We start from the raw sequence: 21,903 nt of genomic DNA on the forward strand, positions 1-21,903 counted from the left end.
TTTATACTATAGTCTTTTATGTGGTGGGTTTATAGCGACTTAAAATGTCCAGATATAAGAATATAAGTGGTGATTATCGGTTGATAACATTCTAAGTGGGTGCTTATGTATGAAATATTGACAAAGACTAAAACTAAGGACATTTTCTCAATGGGTTTAATTTGTTTTAGATAGTTTGTAACCACATTACCACAATACAGTTTAAGTTAGTTGTTTTAATTTTATTTCAGTTTTTCAAAATTTCAATATTTTGTTACTCATAGTCATATATAGCCTATATTTGTGAATCATAATTTTGCACTTTAAATGCAAATTATATATAGACTACTATAAAGTTTGGCAGTTTCATTAAATTTCAAATTAGAACACTGACCCACTGATCTCTCTCACACACACACATGTCACACACAAACACGATTGCCTCTCTGCTGTGTGTGCATGGCTACAGCAGCATCTATAACACGTCATTTGCAGCATTTAATGTGGCAACAGAAAGCCATTGAGCTGCAATGGCTGTGACGAGGCTCAGTTTTCATTCGGCTTGATAAACTGTGGACGTAATCAATTCTGTTAATTCTATTACGGTTTAATGGACTGGAAACTGTTAATGTTCGCTACTCTCTCTGTCTGATGTCCTGACTGAAGAAGAGATAGAATGTCGACTCACTGAACTGAACTACTTACGCCAACTTTCTAATGACTTCAGTCCATAACAACAGTATCACAAGTAGGGCTACTATAAAGGAATGCTTTTAGGAGTGTGTTTCAGTTTCTAATCATGAAAGACTCAGTCAGTTGACATTCAGTATTCAGTTGCAGGGCATGAGCGCCCCTCTGTGGACAAACACCTCAATTCCTTAATTCTTGAGGCAAAATATAGGCCTACTATAACTGGCCTACTGTAAACTTACTGTAAAGATCTTTATCAATATTATACAGACAGACAGGTCTGTAGCCCTAATTGATAGATCAGATAGGCTACTACTAGTTAGCAAATCAAACCCAATTAAACCACATGAACTATATAAGGTGCACACAGTCCAAGTAATTTTGTTAAAACATAGTAGGCCTACCAGGCTACCACCAACTCAAAACACCAATTCACCAAACATGATGCTCTATGACTATGCTGACTCTGAGCAATGAAGGGAACTGACTCGGTGGTGGTCGTGGATTAATGCTGCCATCTACTGGTCAATTACTAGGAGGGACTGTGCCTGTGATTATGTGTACAACACACTTTTTCTCAATGTCAATCTACTTTACACTGTATTGGGTCCACTTTCACTTAACATGCTTCAACCTGTAAATCGGTTCTCAGACATGTTAATGTGCACGCATGGAAATGGTTTCATTTGTACACTCTTAGTTACAGACCTGTATTTGGTTCATATAATCACTAATTTAGCTGGGGACCCCTGGCCCTTCAAGAACCCAAGGGGGTCCATGGAGAAAGTCTTTGCATGCAGCAGAACATAGGTCTAGTGGTCTACACTCTACAGTTTTCTTCCTGGAAAACTTTTACAGGCTATTGTGGCTATTCTAGCTGCTAAATGTTCTAAATATGCTGCTAAACCCTGTTTCTTAACTTGAATTATGCAATGTTAATGCATGGATGCACCTGGGACATATCCTCAGTGATGTATCCCAAAGTCATCAGGGTTTCGGGTCTCCCAACATCATACCCCTCACTCAGGTGACCCAGCCGGGGTGATCAAGTCCCGACTTACGTCCCAGTACCGTAGCTACCCTCGATCAGTCCCATTGGCGCGTGGAAGGACTAGGCTCAGTGGGTTGACTCCTTCCCGGGCCCCTCCTACGTCTCACCAGGTCCACTCCTGCTCTCACAAGGTACAGCACCTGTGCACCAGAGACTCCTATAGCACCAGATACTTCATTCAGGAGTGGTGGATTCTCAAGCCGCAACGGTTATGCAGGCTCCACCTGGCCCATGGTGGTGCCGCAGGCTCCACTTGCGGCTTGAATGGCCTTCCTAAAGGCCTCACCGTGGGTTTGTTGGGCTTCTTCCTCACAGAAGACACAGGCTGGGGCGCGAACCCATACTGCTCCCGGGTGCCGGCTAGGCGTCTACATTCCGGCTGCTCTCCGCAGTCCGGTGGTCACCAGACTATTCCTGGTTGTCACGTAATCTATTCCTATGAGTCACTATAAATAGAATAACTAAAACAAAAATACATCGCATGGATGCACCTGGGACGTATCCTCAGTGATGTATCCCAAGGTCATCAGGGTTTCGGGTCTCCCTACATCATATTCCTCATACTCAGGTGACCCAGCCGGGGTGATCAAGTCCCGATTTACGTCCCTTAATTTAGCTTGTTTTTTTCTTATTCTTCTTTGTATATTTGTGTGAGCACAAGTCACTGTGCACTCACACAATATATATTATATTATTATATGTTGCCTCAAAATTTCTTGGCTGAATGTCATTGTCACTTCCCACCAAGTTCGACATTGCAAATGTCTGATATAATTATATCAATTTGCATTATGTATTCTATAGCCTATTTATTTATTGCTATTTAAAGGCTAGACCTTATCTTTTATATTTCCTCTTCCTCTTCTTCTACTTCTTCTTCTTTTGATTATTATTATTATTATTATTATTATTATTATTATTATTATTATTATGCATTTGTTTATTAAGTTAGTTTCCTGTCAGTCAGTATTGTGTTATCCGGGCTATGGGATGTATAGAATACCCATATTGATTGGTGGTCTACTCTAGACAGAATCATTGGACATTATAGCCTAGGGAGGGACCCATGTGGCAATCAGCTGATTCGTCACTTCTCGGATGCGGAGTGCGAGGGTTGTCGCTCCTTGTAAAAAGAACAGATCTACAAGCCCACAGGGAGTCGCGGCGCGGCGCGTTGTGAGCTTGTAAATCGGTTATTTTTATGCCAGCGACACCGTCGTACCGGGATGTATATAAACGAGGCTTTATTAGTGACAGCTGTTTTTCTTTTTCCTCAGTCATTCATCCAGCCGGAGCAGGGACGCAAAATACATCAGCATGCCTCCGTTTGATAAATCACACACGCCGAAGCCCTTCAAACAGAGGAAAAGCCTGGGTAAAAATAAATAACGAATCCAAGTAATTATGCCGTTCTGTTTTTGATTGTTTTAAAATATTTCATCGAAACAATGTATTGTATACTTATTTTTCTTCCCCAGTTACAAGAAAACAAGAAGTTTCGGGCATACGGTCTAAATTCCCAAACAAAATTCCGGTAAGTGGATTTAAAACTTTGATGCGATGATTTATTCCATGCAGCCACCATGGCATAGTTTACATTTTACCGAATGACAGCTGCAACAAAGTTATTGCAACAAATAAAGCTGATTTGTTGGTTGAACTTGCAGGTTATCATTGAACGGTACCAGAGGGAGAAGTACCTACCGCCTCTGGATAAGACCAAATTCCTGGTGCCCCAAGAACTCACCATGACTCAGTTTGTTACCATTATCAGGTCAGTGTCGAATGTCTAACCTTTTCAGTGGGTTTTACAAAATAAATGGTCAAGTACATACAGTGGTGTCTAATGTTTTACAACTCCCCCCCCCCCCCCCCCCCCCTTAGATTTTTTTCTCCCCGTTTTTGCCTCTTAAAGTAAACTGAAAATAACATTTCAGGTTACAAATGTATCCAATCAAGAGAACCCCACAAAATTAATACTGCTAGCTTGTGTTAATTTTCTTCTCTTCTCTCTACTGATTGGACAAAATTGGTATCCTGAACTGAAAATGTATATTATGTCTACTAAAGAGCTGAAGCACTGCATGGGAGGGAGACCCGTCTAAATGTTTATGGGAATATAGACATGTAACACTTATAATGGCATGACAAATATTGAGCACAAAGTAAAATTGTCAGTGTTATTTATCTCAATATTCTGTGCACAAATGGACACCTAAAGATCATTCTCAAGTTATAACTGGATAAACTGTCAGTAAAGTAGTCTATACAGAGTTAAGTGAACACTGCATACTTGACTGTGCAGAAGGTCCATTCTACAGGACTTGTGACTCATGACTTGATGCTTGTTGTGTGACTGTGAATGTTATGCTTGTCATTCCAGCATGAGTGTCATTTGGGGCTCCACTGAATGGCAATTGCCAACCCCTGGTATTTGCATTTAATCTTCCATCTTATTTTCTGCAAACCTGGATTTCTTTTTTTTTTGCAGATTAATCGGATTATCAGAATTACACACCCTTCCTTCTTTACATGTTATATAGATGTTTTCTTATATGTAACCATATGGTTCGATCATTACCACTTTCAATATGGTGACCCTATTTGCTTGGGTAATGTGGATTAGCTATTTGTTAATTGAGCTTTGTTTTGACTTTATTTTGCCACCATTATTATTTTTCCCTCAAATGACTCCTGCTTTTCCCCCCTCAAATGACTCCTGCATTCCAGAAATTGCACAAACCTGAAGCAGACTTGATGCTTTGTTTTGTGGATATGTCATTGTGGAATGTTTTTACTTGGTCATTCCCAGAAATCGCATGGAGTTGAAGCAGAGTCAGGCGTTCTATCTTCTAATCAACAACAGCGGTCTGGCCAGCATGTCCCTCAGCATGGCGGAAGTTTATAAGGACCACAAGGACGAGGATGGCTTCCTCTACATGACCTACGCCTCCCAGGAGATGTTTGGCTCTGACCAGAAGGAGAAACTGGACTCATTTTAATTTTAAAGGGCTGCTTCACCCCTGAAAGGACTTTCAATTTCACCCCACGAGGCCTTTAATTTATGGGGATTTTGTAAATCTGGAACCTTCAATGCGAGAGTGGACTCTCTGCCCTCCACACTTCTCCGGTCTATAGCTCGGCTGTCGGGTGGTGTGCCCCCTTTCCTCTGCTGGCTCCTATACAGAGTCAGCTGAGTTGGACCTTCGTTTTCTTCAATGTATCGATATTCTCAGTTGCGTCATTGAGGAATGTGTGACAAAACAATTCTCCATGAATTTGAGGCTTTGTGGTGTGAGGAATTGATGGAAGAAACACTTTGGGGTGAAGTACTTAATGACGGGCTCATCTGGACCAAAAAGCCATTTCAGTTGTAAATATAAAAGATTATTGTATACAATATTTTAATATTTGCTTTGTAAAGTTGGTTGTACAAGTTGTGTTTTTTTTTCTTTTTTAAATTTGCTGTGTAATAAATCTGAAGTCTTTAACTATATCTACTGCAGTCTAGTTTTAATTAATAATTGTTTTGACTTGGTCCTGTTCAGTTGTTGGCCGGTAGAACAACCCAGCAGAACCTACCCACCTAGTCTGCATGCAGTCAGTGGTGGAAAGTAACAAGTGCATTTTGTTGTCGGGCAGAAACATTCTCTATATTTAAACTTATTTTATTTTATTTTTTTATCGCAATGCCCAAATGACGTCACTCGTGCGACTCCTCCATGTGTCTCGCTGTCACTCAAGTGACTACTGGCCAATCACGGAGCGTCTTTTCCCCGACTTATCTTAGGAAAATTGTGACTTCAATTTTGACATGCGCCCCAGAGCTGGAAGAGTCGTCTACCTTTGTCTATGGCTCTTATCATACATTACATTCCGACCGTGCTCGGCCAATCAAATCATCACAAGTCCAATCACTTCTCTGCCCTCGCTTATCTTCAATATGTACTTTTCTCAGCCAATCAAATCATTGCTATGGGATGATCAGATAATCACAAGCCAATGTTTGCGTTTACACAAACCTGGAAAGCTGGGCATAGGAGGCTAGTGCTCCTCAAAAAAACGAATGAACTATAGCCTATAATATAAAGTCTGAGCCCTCTCGTGCATTAGAATTGCAATATCAGTCGCCAGAACCAAGGACGGGTGTTTTAATGAGTTGGTTTGAAGTTGTAGTGGGTCTACCGGTATAGGAATGAATGTTGAAACGAGCAACTTAAAAACCTGTCTGACTCTGGGTTGCACACACAAGCCCAATGAACTTGAAAGTATAGATGTTATGATTCCCACTGTATAATTCACACCAACACTTCTGGGAATTTCCCAGAATTGTTGGTGTGAAATCACTTGAGTGTCTTTGATGTACAGTAGATTTTTATTAGTGAATGGACATGACTACTGTTATCTTTGTACCGTTAAGTCTTACATTAGGCTATATGCCTATTTTCTTTTTTTTTACAGTATGATTTCAACATGACTTGCATGAGAATCACATGATGTGATTCATGGCTGGGTTATACACGGACTGGTCCATAACTAGAGAACATCCCAAACACATCTAGCCTATATAGCCTACAGTACATTATCATGTCTTGCATTGGACAACTTGTTATACTGTTTATACTTTTTCGCATGAACTGCCAAGTTTTTATTTTCTTAATCTTTATAGTGTGCCATATTAAAATGACACCACATACAAATATTTCCAATTTGGCTTTATTTTGGGTCTATATTGGCCCATTCCTTTTTCCCTCCACACATCTATTTGCAGAACATAGCCTAATATTCCTTCCAGTATAGGGATTCTAGTGGAAATCACTTTAAACAGTGGTTACGTTTTTGTGCCTGTTTTGGGGGCAAGTCAAAACCGGTATATATTTCGCCTTTGCATTGGAAAATAAGTGTACACGTAGGCAGATCTTTTTTTTCCTTCATAGTAGTAGTAAATTAAAATAATGTCAGTCACAGACTTATCTCGTGGTTACGGTGTTTGGGAACCGCGTCGAAACGCGCACTCGCCAACAATTAGCTATCCTCCACGCCACTCACCAGTAACAGCCAATCCTGTGAGAGAATATCCTGCAGCGGGCTGAGCGGGGGCGGGAGCTTAGCTTGGAACGTCATCAGCTCTCAGCGGGTTGAGACCACTGGAACTGGTGCACCGAAATAAGACCTATTAAATTGTCTCAATTCTCGTGAGGTGGCGCTTTGGCGGGTGTAGAATTTCCCCAAGGCGTCGCACAATTCGACAAGTCACCAATTTCGGCGTAACCGACATAGGAGCGAGCGTGGTGGTGCGTGCCCAGTAGCAAAGAGAAGTGGGAGGGCTGCTAGTGTCAAACACATTGTTGCTTTTTTAACCATCACAAGAACGCCAGCGGACACCGTGCTGCGCGAATCACGTCTGGGGTGAGACGAGGAGAGCGCCGCTGGTCCGAACCGAACCAAGCGGAACCGACGACCCCCTCCCGGCCCGGCCATCACGAATATGGACGAGCAGGCAGGTCCCGGTGTGTTTTTCAACAATAACAACAACAACTCGGGCTCCTCCTCGCAGCCCAGCGGCGGCGGCACCGGTGGCGGTGCCAGAGTCCCTCCGCTGCAGCCCGGCGGAGGAGCCGACGGCGTCGCGGGGGGAGAGGCGGTCCGCGCTCACTACAGCGTCCCGGGGACATTACACTTTCTACAGCACGAGTGGGCCCGGTTCGAGGTGGACAGGGCCCAGTGGGAGGTGGAGAGAGCCGAGCTGCAGGTAACTGAACCCCGGCGTGAAGGTGCTGTTCTAAAGCGGCTGGTGGGAATGATTAAGTTAGCGTTCAGTTGCGGTGGTGAGCAATGGTGTGAACTGTAAAGTAATGAAGCACATTTACTCAAGTAGGTACATTTGTAGGTAGATTTACTTAAGTTCTACTCCACTACATCTGTAACATCTCAGAGGCAAATATTACTATATACTTTTTGCTCCACTACAACTATTTGACAGCTTATGGTTACTTTAAAGAGTTGGATTATTAAGACACAACAATTACATTAACCTATTTCCGGCTAAAATAGCCGATCTACTATCACTTTTTTGGGAATGATGTTCAGTTGTGGTGAGTGAGTTGAGTGATGGACTGACGACTGACTGCTGCTTTGAGCCCCCTCACCGGTCTTATATCTGTGTTATTGAGCTAGTGAAGTAGGTGACTAAATTAGTGTCATTGTGCAATTATTTTGGCTTTTATCCAAAGTGCTTTATATTATGCATTACATTCACCCATTCACACACATTCAGGCAGAGGAAACTGTAAGGCACCAACTTGCACATTTGGAGCAGTTAGGGGTTCAGTGTATTGCTCAAGGACACTTCGACACTAACTCTAGGGCAGCCCGGGAATCGGAATTGAACTGGGAACCTCGTGGTCCACGAGTCGTGGTTCCCATCTGGCCGCTCTACCCATAGACATAAAAATAATTTGCAGTTTGTAGCAACCTTGTCCTCTAGACTCACAGAATTCCACGGGTCACCAATCTCAATGCAACACCACAGGGATGCCAGGAGAAATTCTTGTCCATAACGCTGTATACTCCTTCTGTCTGTCTGTGTGCTGCTGCTGCTGCTGCGTAGTAGTAGTAGGAGGCAATAAATGTGGCTCTGGTGTCGTGATCGTGTTCTACTGTGCTGCAACACACACTGCAGCCAGTCGTGCTTGTAGTGTGTAGTAGCACCATAGCACTGACGAAGTTATTAGGACCGAAACGTTTGCTTTTGAATTGCACCATGAGCACAGAGCACCATAAGAGCATGATAAAATAAAAGTCTCATACATACAGTTCATACTACAAAAAATAATTATCCTACCCAGTACCCACACTGTGCAAATATATCAAGAGGTTCAAGTATTACAGTATTGCACTCCCATCATAAGGTCTTCCCCGTTCCCCCCAGTAGTTAGTTATCTGTTATTGAGTGCTTTGATTGACAGTGGAACAAAGGAGAATGTATATCTGTTGAGCTTACAGTATGGTCATCTGTACCGTCCGGCATCAACTCATATTCTTAATGGAGGATGTGGTTCGGGTCTCGGGTGATTTTGAGGCCCTGCTTCCTCACTGTACTCTCAAATATCTTTTGAAGAGAACATGCATATCTATAATTTCCCCAGCCCTCTTGACTAGGTTTTGAAGTTGGGATTTGAGTTTGACGGACAGGTTACCAAACCATGTGGTGATGCCATAAGGGATGATGGATTCTATGTTTGCCCTGTAGAACAGTAGCATGATGTTTGTTGCCACGCCATGGACCCTGAGCCTTCTCAGAAAGTACATGCGCTGGTTAATTCGGGAACAAACGGAATCAACTTGGTTGGCCCAGTTTAACTAAGAATCAAAATAAATACCCAAGTACGAAGTATGAAGTACTTGAAGTATGAAGTCACCTGTTCCACATGTGGTTGAACATCAGGTTATTTTGGGGAGTGGCAGTGGCTCCAGAGGTAGAGCGACCGTCTTGGAATTGGTTGTCAATGAAGGGAACCGATCGGTTTTCATTCTTGAAGTGGTCTTCTATCTTAGAAAAAGCCTTTATGACAAGTCATTTAATACTCTCCTCCAGACCATCACAGAGCTAGGCTATAGGTGCAATCTACTTGTGCTTATCTTTGGCCTAGGACATGTGTATATAGGTTGGTTGTAAGAGGCTTCCAACTTGGGATTCCAAATAAAAATAATCAGAGAAACGTCTTGCAAAGATTCTGTCAAATCTCTTGGGCTACTATCGGTAGCTGCCAAATATGGCGTAAACGCTGTTACTTGTACCCCGGGTTTTGCTGACTGCATTGAGTGCATTCTGTACAGCACCATGTAAATATTTGTGTCCTTTGTATTCTATCTCTTATGTGGACATAAATTATTAAAGTGTGCGTGTGTGAATGTGAAATGCATGACTGTAAAGCGCTATGGATAAAGGCGCTATTTAATGCGATGCATGCCATTTATTCTCTGGAGTACTGTGAATTGAAAGTCACACCTTTGTCACATACTTGGACAGTGCATCTCCTAATGTGACAAGCTGCATGTGTTGCTATGTCGTCTCGTGTACAGCTGAGCCTGTTTGTGTTCAGTAATATATTCTCTCGTACGAAGAAGCTGGAAGGGATGGGCCTTTTCTGACGAGCTGAATTAATGACCATATCGCACGTGGTGGCATTTATGCACCATTTACCTTTACAAACCCCTTCTAAACCAATTGCAATCTGTCTTCCTGCATGGCTTAGTAATGTAGTCCCGGTGGATAGTGGAGGGCAGGCAGTGCTGAAGTTGAGGTTGCAGACAGACCCCCCCCCCCCCCCCCCCCCCCCCCCTGCACGCACACATCACACACACACACGTCACCCACACCAACCCGCCCGAACCTTGCAGAAAGGATTTGGGTTTTAATTTTCCTTCCCATTTACCTCCGAGCTTATTAGGACAGTCGAGGAGAGGGAGAGGGCCCATGAATGTCAGGGTCTACGGGATGCGATCGTTCCGCCGGCAGAGGCAGTGAAGAGGGGGGGGGAGAAAACCAATTTGAAGCGTTAATGGATTTGTTCTGCTTCTATGTGTTCCTCTCTGATGGTGCACTAGACTAGAGCCATATGAAATCCATTTTATTTTTTTCCCAATTCCGTTTTATTTTTCCCCAAATTCAGTTTTTTCCGTTTTAATATTTCTGAATTCGGTATTTTGCTTTTTATGCAAATGTTTTTACCGAAAAAGAAAAAAAAATAGTGATCGACCGATATGGTTTTTGGCCGATATTTCCGATTACCGATTAGTGGAGAATCAAAAAGCCAGATATTACCGATATTAATTTAAGTAAAACTTTTTTTTTTACAGTAACATAAATTCTAACACAATCGGCCCCGGCGCCACGGGGGTGCCTGGGGGTGCAAAGCACCCTGAGTTGAAAATTTTGACGAATTAATTAATTAATTTGATTAATTAATCAACAAGATTAATAAATTAAGATTAATTTGTATTATTGCTCTTGTATTGCTATTGGAGACACTGGGGGGACACTGGGCAAGCACTGGGGAGGCACTGGGAAGACACTGGGGAGGCACTCGGGCACACTGGGGAGGCACTTGGCGGACACTGGGGAGGCACTGGGCAGACACTGGGCAGACACTGCAGGGCAGACACTGGGGTGGCACTTGGGGAGGCACTGGGGAGGTACTGGACATTTCATATCACACACACACCATGCCCTTAATTAAGCCCCCTAAAAAAACAAAAACAAAAGTTTTTTTGGCCAATTCCGTTTTTATTGGTCATTTCCGCGATTCCGTCTGCGATTCCGTTAACACGGATTTCATATGGCTCTACACTAGACTAGACTAGCCCTGCATTCCATTTCAAAAGTCCAAAGTCTGTCAGCGCCGGCGGACACAGAGAGAGAGAGAGAGAGACAGACCGAGGGGAGATAGTGTCTGTTGGCCTTTTCCTTCAAGGTATCTGTCTGCAGGAAACAGGAAATGGACGTTCATATTGGCGGCTGCAGGAGGAAGCCAGGAGTTGAGAGGAGAGTGCATGTACAGGAGATGAACAACCCACTCTCCAAATTCCAATACACACATTTCTGCCTTCCCTCCGTCCTCTGCCATCCTTCAGCATGGTTGCCGATTAAATTAGTGACTAACTCTGCTAATAAACAAACGGCAGTGATTTATGTCCGGATACTGTTATGTGAAGCCTACGAGAGATTGTCACACATTTCCAGTAGGTCAAAAAATGTCACGGTTAAGTCGCAATGCTGGAGGATGGAGCAGACGTCAGGCGAGGAGCCCGAAGTGTGAAGTATTGGCCAGTATTTTGGCCACTGTCACTGACTGTATTCATGACAGATGTCCTGTTGCTCAGTGGACGGAGCAATGTATTTAAACCACATGAACCCCTGCATCCCTATTTGGTGCGATGGCTTGTACATCTGCTATTTGTGTCGGAAGATATTTGTCGCGCGGAAACAGCAGGGAGCCTAGTATAGGGGTCTGTCTTTGGGATCCCTGGTCAACTATGTATAAGAGTTTACGTTACGATCTCAAGCTTTTCTGCGGATAAAGGCTCACTGTATGGCTGCGTGTATTTTGAGAGCATTTTTATTTGTTCATGGGGGGAATTGCTGTCTTTACAAGCCCGCGGGCAGTGCTTTGAAGCCTGCGCGCGGTCAGGGTTTGTAAGGAAATCAAGCGCTTCCCTTCCCTAGTTCAGCTATACAGATATGCTGGATCACTGTAACGCACCTGGCATTGATTTAAGGTGTACATTATTGTGAATTTTACTACACGGTCTAATCAGAAACCAGCCAATCAGAATCAAGTATTGGGACTAACCGTTTTTAGAATCTCTCATATCCCATAAGACAATTTCGATACAATGTCGACATACCAGCCTTAAAGGGCCTACTGTACATGTTAGACATGCTCTTGTGGTTGCGTGGAAGCTCCATGGAAACATGGTTTTAAATATACTCTATGCATCCGCCTGCCAACATCACTCGGCATGTTGGGTTATGTAATTCATGCAATGCTTTGTGCATCTCCCAGCTTGGCCAGTCTTTAAATGGGCACCTGTTTTGAGCATATTCTGTCGGTCAATTACACCCGAGAAAATATTATCGTCTCTTGTCGGTCGGGTGGAAACCTCATTGTCATACATGCCGTGTCCAAAGCTGGTTCAGTATTCACATTAAAAAAGCAGCACATCCACACACGCGGCGTGTTGTAGATCTGCTACTTTTTAAGGCTTTTGTGTGGTATGAATCAAGTAGGGCGTTAATTTACGGAAAACCAAAAAAAGTCAGAATATGGAGATAAGAGGTTCCTGCCCGACAGCAACGATGTATTAAAAATAAAAAAACTGTGTCTTCTAGTCTCTGGGGGGGGGGGGGTGTGTGTGTGTGCATGCTTTGTGAGTGGGATGGAACTCGGAACTCTTAGAGCCGATTCATACTCCTATTTTACCACTGTAGTGCTGAAAATGATTTCGGACGGTAAAGCCGCCTCCCCCCCCCCCCCCCCGAACCTCAAATGACGTCACATTGTAGGCTCTACAGAGCCGAACCGACTTTCATTTGGCTCTAAAATAGGAGTGTGAATCGCGCCTTACTCTGTTCCTCCTCTCTTCTTCCTTCCCCTCTCCTCTAATCTCCTCCTCATTCCTCCTTTCATTCTCCTCTCCTCTTTGCTTCCACTCTTCTCTCCTCTCCTCTCCTCTCATCTTCTCCCCGTTCCTCCTTTTATGCTCCTCCTGCCCTGAGCGGATGTTTTGGCATCACCACTCGGTTTCCTTTCCTCGGCTATAAATACACACGACCCGGAGGACCACTCACTATTGAACATATGTGACGTTTATAAAAAAAGCTCTCCTGTTTTATATTTGTAGGAGCACTTCGCCTATTTTCAGCTTTATCTTCAATACAGTGTTTCCTGCAGGAAAAAGCTTTGGCATGGAGCTGTGAATTTTTTTATTAATTAATTAATTAACTTGATTAATTTGATTAATAAATGACGATTCATTTGTATTATTGCTCTTGTATTGCTATTGGAGACACTGGGGAGGCACTGGGGAGGCACTGGGCAGACACTGGGCAGACACTGGGGAGGCACTGGGGGGGGCACTGGGGGGGGAATTAATCGGCGAATATTTGTCAGACGATGGGCGGTTGAAAAAAATTGGCATATCGCCCAACCTTAATGTGATTAAGTAAATGCAGTTGCTGGTTCTGGTTGTTTTTTGTTGTTTAATCTCTAACACGCGTTTTGTAGTTCTATTTTTGACTAATTGTTTGGGTTTGAAGTATTCTGGTCCCTGGCGTGCTGGTGTGTTGATTTCTTTTAGCTTGCTGTGTACTAGATAATCTTTAAGGTTTTTGTTTTTTCTGTAGGCCGATATAATTTTATAATCTTTTACAAGATCATCCGTTCGGTTCTCAAAATTCCTTTTTATTCTGTTGTTGGCTAGTGTGCTCTGTGTTGAATAACTGGTTATCAGGGCCAATTTGGGACCTGGATCCTGCACTCTTATTTCTAAGAAGGTACTTTGAGCTTTCCGGAGGAATGTCCTAGTGTATCCTCTTAGTCTGAGGGCCTTAAATAGTGTTTTACAAGCTATTTTGAAATCACTTCTTTGCGTGCAAATCCTATGGAATCTTAGTAGTTGTGATTTGACTATCCCTGTGTAGGAGTGTGTCGGGTGGAATGACGTTTTGTGTAATAGAGCGTGGGTGTCTGTTTCTTTAAAGAATACTTTTAAGTCTAGTTTCCCATTTGTGTTAAAGTTTGGGCCCTTGAAGATTGTTACATCAAGAAAGTCAATCCTTTCAGTGTGTGTCACAAATTTTATCGTTATGGATCTATGATGGCTATTTAGAACATCAATAAATTCCTGGAATTCTTCCTTGCTATGTTCCCATATTCCAAATATATCATCCAGAAACCTATAATAATGTGTTGGTTTAAGTCTGCATTTTTCTAGTGCTGTCTGCTCCCATATGCTCATGTAAATGTTTGCATAAGATGGTGCAAATCGCTTTCCCATGGCCGTCCCTTTGATTTGTAAATAAAACTTGTTGTTAAAGGAAAAATCATTTTGGGTTAGATTTAAGTCTAGTAATTGAAGTAATTTCTCCTCTGGTCGATTTGTGTCTGGGTATTTACTAAAGACTTCTTTAACTGCTAGTAGGCCTGCTTCTGTCTCAATGTTTGTGTAGAGGCTGTCTATATCTATCGAAAACAGAAAGGCCTCCCTTCCTACTATAATAGCTTTAATTTTGTCTACAAAATCGTAAGTGTCTCTTATAAAACTGGGGTGTTTTATCGACAGTGGGTTTAGGAAGTATTCAATAAACTCTGCTGTCTGATAAGTCTCACTGCCACAGTCCGACACAATTGGTCTCCCGGGTGGAATTTCATATGGTATTGTCCATGAATCCGGGCTTTTGTGTATTTTTGGTAAAAGATAAAATATCCTAGCTCGTGGGCTGTCCTGTCCTATTAAATATTGATGTTGTTTGGCATTTATGTGCTTTTTTTCCCTCAGTTTGTTTACGATGGCTTTGGCTTTTACGGCTGTCTCTATGTAAATTGGTTGGTCTAATTGCCTATAATGGTCCTGATTGTTGAGCTGTCTCTCACCTTCTAACAGGTATTGGTGTCTGTCCATAATTACTATGCAGGAGCCTTTGTCTGCTGGCTTGATTACGATTTGTTTGTTGTTGATTAGTTCCCTAAGTGCCCTGGTTTGTTCTATTGTGAGATTAGCTTTTTCCTTAATGTGTCCTGGTATGCGTTTTACCGTATTCATGTCCTTCTCGATTAGTTGTTTAAGGCTGGTAGGGAGCATCGTCTCTGCAGGTTCCCAGTTTGAACCTGGTCGAAACGGTTGTATTTCTCTTCCCTGGTCCCTTCCAAAGTGTGTGGCTAGTTTCAGTCTGCGGTGATACTGGGGAAGGTCTTTCTTTAACCTGTTGGTTTGTTGTTTGTAGATGTCCAGAGTTGGAACAAATGAAAGTCCCTTTTCCAGCAGTTCGGTCTGGTGTTGATCTGGTTGGAAGTAATGGGACAAATTAATTATGTTAGACTTACTCCCCCTCCTTTCTTGGTTTATGGGGTCAATAAGTTTAAACTAGTAAGCCAATTTTCAAGCATTGCTTTGCCTGTCTCTTTTTTCCAATGTATGTTATCAGGACCCACTTTAAAGTCCCTTTCATCCAATTTCGGGAGGAAACTATGGCCATGGCCTTTTAGAATATTGCGATTTAACTCTCTTTAAGTTTCCTTTATCCTTGTGTGAGAGGTCATTTGAGAAGTTGATTAAAGGGATATGGATCGGTTGGAAATGCGTTCTGTGCTGCTGCGATGGTCTCTCTCAAGGCCCTCTGTACTGCTTTTTGACTGTGGCCTCTCTCGTTTATCCCAACCGATAGGATACAATGTGCTACAGTGGTGTTCCTTGGTAATCTCTCCAGTAGGACCTTCGTATGTTGGAATGACATTCCTGGGTAGCCATCCACTTGCAGATCCGGTCGTCTGAGAGATGGGATGTTGCCCATGTTTGAGTCTCCTACGATGACAATGCTTTTCTCTGGGTGTAGTCTCCAACGTGTGATGTGATGTGTTTGTAGACTACCCCTGGGGTCCTTGGTTCAACTATCTCTGGTTCGTCTGTTTCCTGTCCCCGGTTCTCTCCTGGGTCTGTCGTGGTCCTATTCGGGGCTGCTTCTGTGTCCTGGGTCTGGTTCTGTGTGGTCCTCTCCTTTATTGGTTCCGTCCTGCTGCGGACAGCCCTCTGGGGTTGTGGCGTGTCATTTGGATTGGCTCCCTTGGTTTTGTCTTTTTGACTTCGTGTTTGCCTCTGTGGTGGACTCTTCTGTATTGGTGCGGTCAGGGGAGGGAAGTCTACTTGCGACAGATCCCTTCTGAGGGGGACCTGCAATAGGGTTGGTGGTGGTCCCTTGGTGATATGTATGTTGGGGAACATACATGGGGTGAAGGGGGTGGGGGTCAGAGAAGGTGGGGAGAGGGGGACAGTGGATACACAAGGGTGGGGTAATGGTGTAGAACAATGGGGTATTCTACAAGTAGATGGGGTAGGAGGAGGGGGAGTGGAGACATGCATAACAGGAATAGGGGAATGAGGGGGTGAATTGGGGACATGCGGAGATGAGGTAGGAGGAGGGGGAGTGGAGACATGCATAACAGGAATAGGGAAAGGAGGGTGTGAATTGGGGACATGCAAAGAGACAACAGTAGGAGGGGATGGGGCAGATATGACCTTTCTATTTGGGGGGGGGGGGGGCACTGGGGGGGACACTGGGGAGGCACTGGGGGGGACACTGGGGAGGCACTGGGGAGGAACTGCAGCCACTGAGGAGACATTGGGGAGGCACTGGGGAGGTACTGGACATGTCATATCGCACCATGATTCACTTGACTTAACTATCAAAACATACTAGACAAGTTGAATAGCAATAAACATGGGTACTAGTGTAAATGGAACCTGCTATAACTCAACTAATTGACAGTTTGTACCAGCTGCTGCACAGCCAGCTGATGCATGCTCAAAATAGAGACACCAGGTTGAAACTGTTAAAAAAAGAGACAGAAACACCTCGGCTACAAACAAAGCATTCTGTGTTGTTTCCATTTATTTATCCACGCTGGAACACCATCGATTAACTGATCATTAAAATTATAATAAATACGCTCTGAAAGATGCATGCGTCCCATCCGTCTGGCCACTTAACATGGCAGCTGTTCCGCGAACACTTTGCGTTCAATCCAGGAAAAGGCTGGCAACGCTATTTCAGTCTTAAGTGTAGGCGTTGAGAAGATGCTGCTTTTACCCCCCCCATCCATTCAGAGTATGGCTGCTGGCATCTCGAAGCGGGGGGAATCTCCCTCGACTCGCCTGGTTTGTCTGCTGGAATTCCCACAGCAGGAGGCTTGTCTTGTAAAGCAGGTCAGAGAAGAAAGGACTCTCGCTTCCTTCTTAATCTGGTTCGCTATCATCCAGAAACATCTACGCACGACAAGATAGAGCTGCCTGGAAGCAGCTAATGCATTTTGCTCATGGACACCGTAACATGGCACATGTAAATGAAAATATTATATAATATAATATATATATAAAATAAATGTACTCAAAACCGAATAATCAAGAAACAAGGTTTTTATGGGTTTTTTTTCCTCTTACAGTATATAAGAGAAAAAATTGTATACATCTTTTTTTAATCGACTTAACCACCAGTGGTGTAGTATACTGTTATATGCTATATACGTAGTATGCCGTGCCAAAGCATATACCATCTGCTAATGATTATGTATACCATCCAAAAAAACACAAATTGTGAAATGTCCGATCTATAAGCTCACAACACGTATTGCTATGCATTGTGAGCTTGTACAGTAGATCAGCTAGTTTCACTTTTTGATCGTTATTTTTTAAATTAGTGTCATAGCTGACACCCAGCCCTACTATGTTTCGTTGACAATATTGTGCACTTTTACAACATAATGTTTAAAGTAAGGCTGTCAAAAATAACGCGTTAATGGCATTAATCAATTGCGTTAATTAATTGCGTTAAAATATTTAACGCAATTAACGCATGTTAGTGTTCCCCCTAACATGCGCCCGTGCGCGCGGCTCAGGAACGTCCAGACTCCAGAGCATAACAAATCTGTCACTGTGTAGCACACAGTCATGATTGAACAACACCAGAGAGATAGCTTGTGTATTGTAGTTTGGTTGCAAAGTGGTTTGATTCTGTAACTCTGTTGCGTTACTTTGTCTGCCTAGCAAAGCCCCATTAGGCTACACTGCACACACACACACACACACACACACACACACACACACACACACACACACACACTACTAGTGTTAGCTATCAGCGCGCTGCAAGAATCACTCGGGTCCGTCGCAACTTGTGGACATTTTGAAAATGCCATTAATGTTTGTCCGGCTGGTTTCGTTTTGTCCTACGCGATTACGTGAATCAGCATGGCTGCGCCTGCAGTAGGCTATTACCAAAACAAACACATGGTACTTTTGTGTCGCACATGGAAAGCAACTGGAAACGACCATGGATATATTAAAGACAGTTCTCCTGTGCTGCTGTGCACCGCGGAGATAATGCGCAACTCCAGGTAGGAACCAAAACACTGACTGAAGCTGATTCACGACTAACTATCTCCAGACTAGTCCTGCAGTCCCGCAATGAAGGAGAGACAATCTCGCCTCTCACTACAGTCCACTACAATGCCATTATAGCCTTAAAACCTACATTTATATGTTATTCAATAATTACTTTAGCGCAAAATATAGGCTTTTCTAAACCAAGCCCTGTTTCCAAAAATGCTTATGTGCCATTATTGTATTTTGTGAATTTCAATTAACTATAGACTACAGTTTAACCCATTACTTCTCAGCTATTTTAATTTCAAGGACCCCCAAATTAAATTGATAGAAAGTAGCCTAGGCCATTTCATTATGATTTTCATCTCTGGACTGGGACCCCAGTCTCCATTCATCCATCCATCCATCTTCAACCGCTTATCCCTAGTCGGGTCGCGGGGGCAACAGCTCCACCAGAGTGTTCCAGACTTCCCTCTCCAGAGCAACATTAGTGACTTCCTCCTGGGGGACCGCAGTCTACATGGCCAAAAGCCAGTGTTGATTTAACTCAAAGTGTAGGCTAGGCCTACAAATGCTCACATCACATCATGGCTATACTAAATGCATTAGAAAACAAAAAACATTAAAAAACAAATGTATATCCGCTTTCTGTCATTTATATTTCCATTTCCACAACAATAAACAGGAAAACATGGCATATTTTGGACATAGTTCGAATGGTGATTAATCATGATTAAATTAATTTTGAAGCTGTGATTAATCTGATTAAATTTTTTAATCATTTGACAGCCCTAGTTTAAAGTGATCCAACTGAAGTTGATGGTACATTTCAATATTGGCCTATACGCTGACAGAACATGACTGCTGTTTGTCATTACTAGTCCTTATACCCGTTCTGAATATATGAACAGCAAATGATGTCCAGTGTGGACTGTGGGTAATGTGATAGGGGGGGGGGGGATTAATTGCCTTGGCAACAGTTACAATCCTGTGCACTTTTATATCTGTTGGATCATAACATATGAATACTTGTAATGGTGATGATCAGTGTGTCACGCTGGGTGCGCGCAGGGCTGTAACCTGTCGTAGTCAGTGTCCAGGCTTTCATCGTACATGTAGCCTATTATGGCACGGTGGTTGAGGAGGGAGCGGACAGTGTGGTGTCGAAACAGCCCGTGTGTTCACGTTAACATGCCCCCGTCCCAACTGTCAGAGCTGGCTTCCAGGTGCCTGTGCCACGCAACCGCGTTGGCCGCGATGCTTCGCCAAAGAGAAAGTTACGTCGACTGACGCAAGAGTAGCTGTAGTATCAGGGTCCGAGTTGTTTTCCCTGCGGTCTGTTGCGCGGAAAAGTGTGTCCCAGTATTAATCTGTGTCCGTCCCAACATGCATTTCACTGGTGACACTGATTTGCGGGGAGATGAGTTGTTTTTGACGCAAATTAATTTAATTAAGATGAATGTAAGAATGTTTGGCGTGTGTAATGCGGGGCAGATTGAGGTTGGAGGACAGGGCTGTGCGGCGCTAGGTTCCGTGAGGCGGTCTGTGCGTTGTGAGGAGGCGCTGGAAGCGAGCAGCTGTCTTGCTCTATGCTAAGGAAGTATTCTGACTGAAAGACAGCGACCGAGCGAAATAGACAGCGAGTGTGTGTGTCTGTGTGTGTGTGTGTGTGTGGTCATGCACTGGTCATCTTCACTTTTCCTTTAAGAAGTAGTGAAAATAGCAGATCTACAAGCTCACAGCGTGCGTATCGCAATATGCTGTGAGCTTGTTTTCTTGTTCTCCTTTTGGAGACTATGTGCAGTGACAAATGTCACTCCAGCTTCCCTCCTCCGGACACGGTCCAAAAGTGTTCGCTTGGTGTGTGTGTGTGTGTGTGTGTGTGTGCGCTCGCGTGACAGTCAGTCTGAGCTACACCAGGCTTTTCAAAGCGCGTTTGCATGTATACACACACACACACACACACACACACACACACACACTTTTAGATCCAGTCCTATTTTAAAGTGCGCATGTAGGGCTCAAACGCACACACACGCCTCCGTCCTTAACATCCCCCACTGACAGGCTCCGGGTATGTGCAGTGACAAATGTCACTCCAGCTTCCCTCCTCCGAACACGGGCCAAAAGTGTTCGCTTAGTTGTCGAGCTGGATGCACGGCAGTGCAACTCCTAGAACGGTGAGCGACGAGACATGAACTGGGAGCTTGTTGTGACCCGTTGTGAGCTTGTAGAATGGCTGTTTTGGTTAGAGACATTTATTAACCATAATGATTTAACAGTGTTGTTTTCGTCGACTAAAACTATGACGAAAAATGTTCGTCGACTACCTTTTTCCACTGACAAACTAAATGGAAACAAAATGAAAACTAAGCTATGATGACTAAAACTGAGACTAAATACACTGACAATTTCGATGACAAATAAAAACTAGACTAAAATGTTAGTAAGGGACTACAAGCTTGTAGATCAGCTATTTTCAGCAAGTGTAAAAACAGTCATTACAACGGCATCAAGGCCCGCCAAAATACATTTTAGTCAACTAAATCAACTGTAGACTTAGTCGACTAAAACTAGACTAACACTAAAACATTCCAGGTGACTAAAATGTGACTGCTGCCAAAAACAACACTGTTGGTAAAGTCCCTGCCCACCACCAACGGAGGTTGTGGGTTTGAATGCACCGTGGTTAATCCGGCCTTTGTCGAGCGTCTACTACACGAACACAAATGGCCTGTGTTCATGGGGTGGGGAGGGGGGAGGGAAGCCGCCGGCCGGGCCTGGAGCGTGATATTGGTCATAGGCATGTACTCCTATGGGGCTGGGGCTGCACCTGTCGGCAGGGAGTGTTTGGGGCGGGACTCTGGAGATCATGTAGGATTGTAGGTACAAAGGCCCAACGTCCTCCCGGTGGGGGCTCCGAGTCCCTCACTGGCTGGCAGGTGAGTCGGTATAGGATACGACAGTATAGCGACGACACAGAAATGTGCGTGGGGGGAGGAATGCATTGGCATGACGACTAAATTGTGGAGAAAATGGGGTAAAAAAAGGATGTGAAAGAAGAAGGAATACAACGTTACATGAGGTTGGCTGAGGGCTCATGATTTCCTGTTAACCCTCTCTGAGTGCTGGAGGAAGGAACACACACACACACACACACACGTTAATTTAGATGCTCTTAGAACCTCTTCCCAACTTTTGAAGCTGTGCTTATATCGTAGATCGTCAAAACAGTATGATTCCACCCGACATTATTCAAGTTTTTATTAGAATTCATGTTGCATATTTTGACAAGATACGAGTCAAATCATTGGTAATCTGTGGTCTACTCTAGAACCCTCCAACATTGGGATCCCAATTCCCAAAATGGGGCATCGGTTGGGCTCTGCTACACTTAGTGTTGGATTATTACCGTGCATTTCTTTTGTTTTTCAATCCGTGTTCCAGTTGAATTACTGTTGACGGCTCTCTCAATAGCCTGGCTGGTTAAACCCCGTGGGTGTATTATATGCTGTCCATCTACT

General features: G+C 43.6%; 2 protein-coding genes across 2 annotated transcripts in view; both read left to right on the forward strand.

The window, feature by feature from the left end:
• Positions 1 to 3,004: 3,004 nt before the first annotated feature.
• map1lc3c (microtubule-associated protein 1 light chain 3 gamma) lies at positions 3,005 to 5,216 on the forward strand. Its single transcript, XM_083765225.1, has 4 exons — positions 3,005 to 3,095; positions 3,199 to 3,254; positions 3,388 to 3,494; positions 4,533 to 5,216. The coding sequence occupies exons 1-4, from the start codon at positions 3,038 to 3,040 to the stop codon at positions 4,720 to 4,722; spliced, it is 411 nt and encodes a 136-aa protein (XP_083621351.1). The 5' UTR covers positions 3,005 to 3,037; the 3' UTR covers positions 4,723 to 5,216.
• A 1,800-nt stretch (positions 5,217 to 7,016) lies between these two features.
• The window catches only part of LOC310858605 (striatin-like), a 63,767-nt gene continuing 48,880 nt past the window's right edge, over positions 7,017 to 21,903 (forward strand). Inside the window, exon 1 of the mRNA XM_083764788.1 lies at positions 7,017 to 7,472. Coding sequence (XP_083620914.1) covers positions 7,209 to 7,472 — 264 coding nt within the window. The 5' untranslated portion in view covers positions 7,017 to 7,208. The remainder of the gene's footprint in view (positions 7,473 to 21,903) is intronic.

Source organism: Protomyctophum parallelum (assembly GCF_964188405.1).
Source record: "Protomyctophum parallelum genome assembly, chromosome: 5".
NCBI lineage: Eukaryota > Metazoa > Chordata > Actinopteri > Myctophiformes > Myctophidae > Protomyctophum > Protomyctophum parallelum.

What these genes read in the sequence shown, in the direction of transcription:
- map1lc3c (XM_083765225.1), top strand. Translation starts at nt 3,038, where the DNA reads ATGCCTCCGTTTGATAAATCACACACGCCGAAGCCCTTCAAACAGAGG. An exon ending in CAAACAGAGGAAAAGCCTGG is followed by an intron (nt 3,096 to 3,198) that starts GTAAAAATAAAT and finishes TTTCTTCCCCAG; the next exon opens with TTACAAGAAAACAAGAAGTT. An exon ending in AATTCCCAAACAAAATTCCG is followed by an intron (nt 3,255 to 3,387) that starts GTAAGTGGATTT and finishes TTGAACTTGCAG; the next exon opens with GTTATCATTGAACGGTACCA.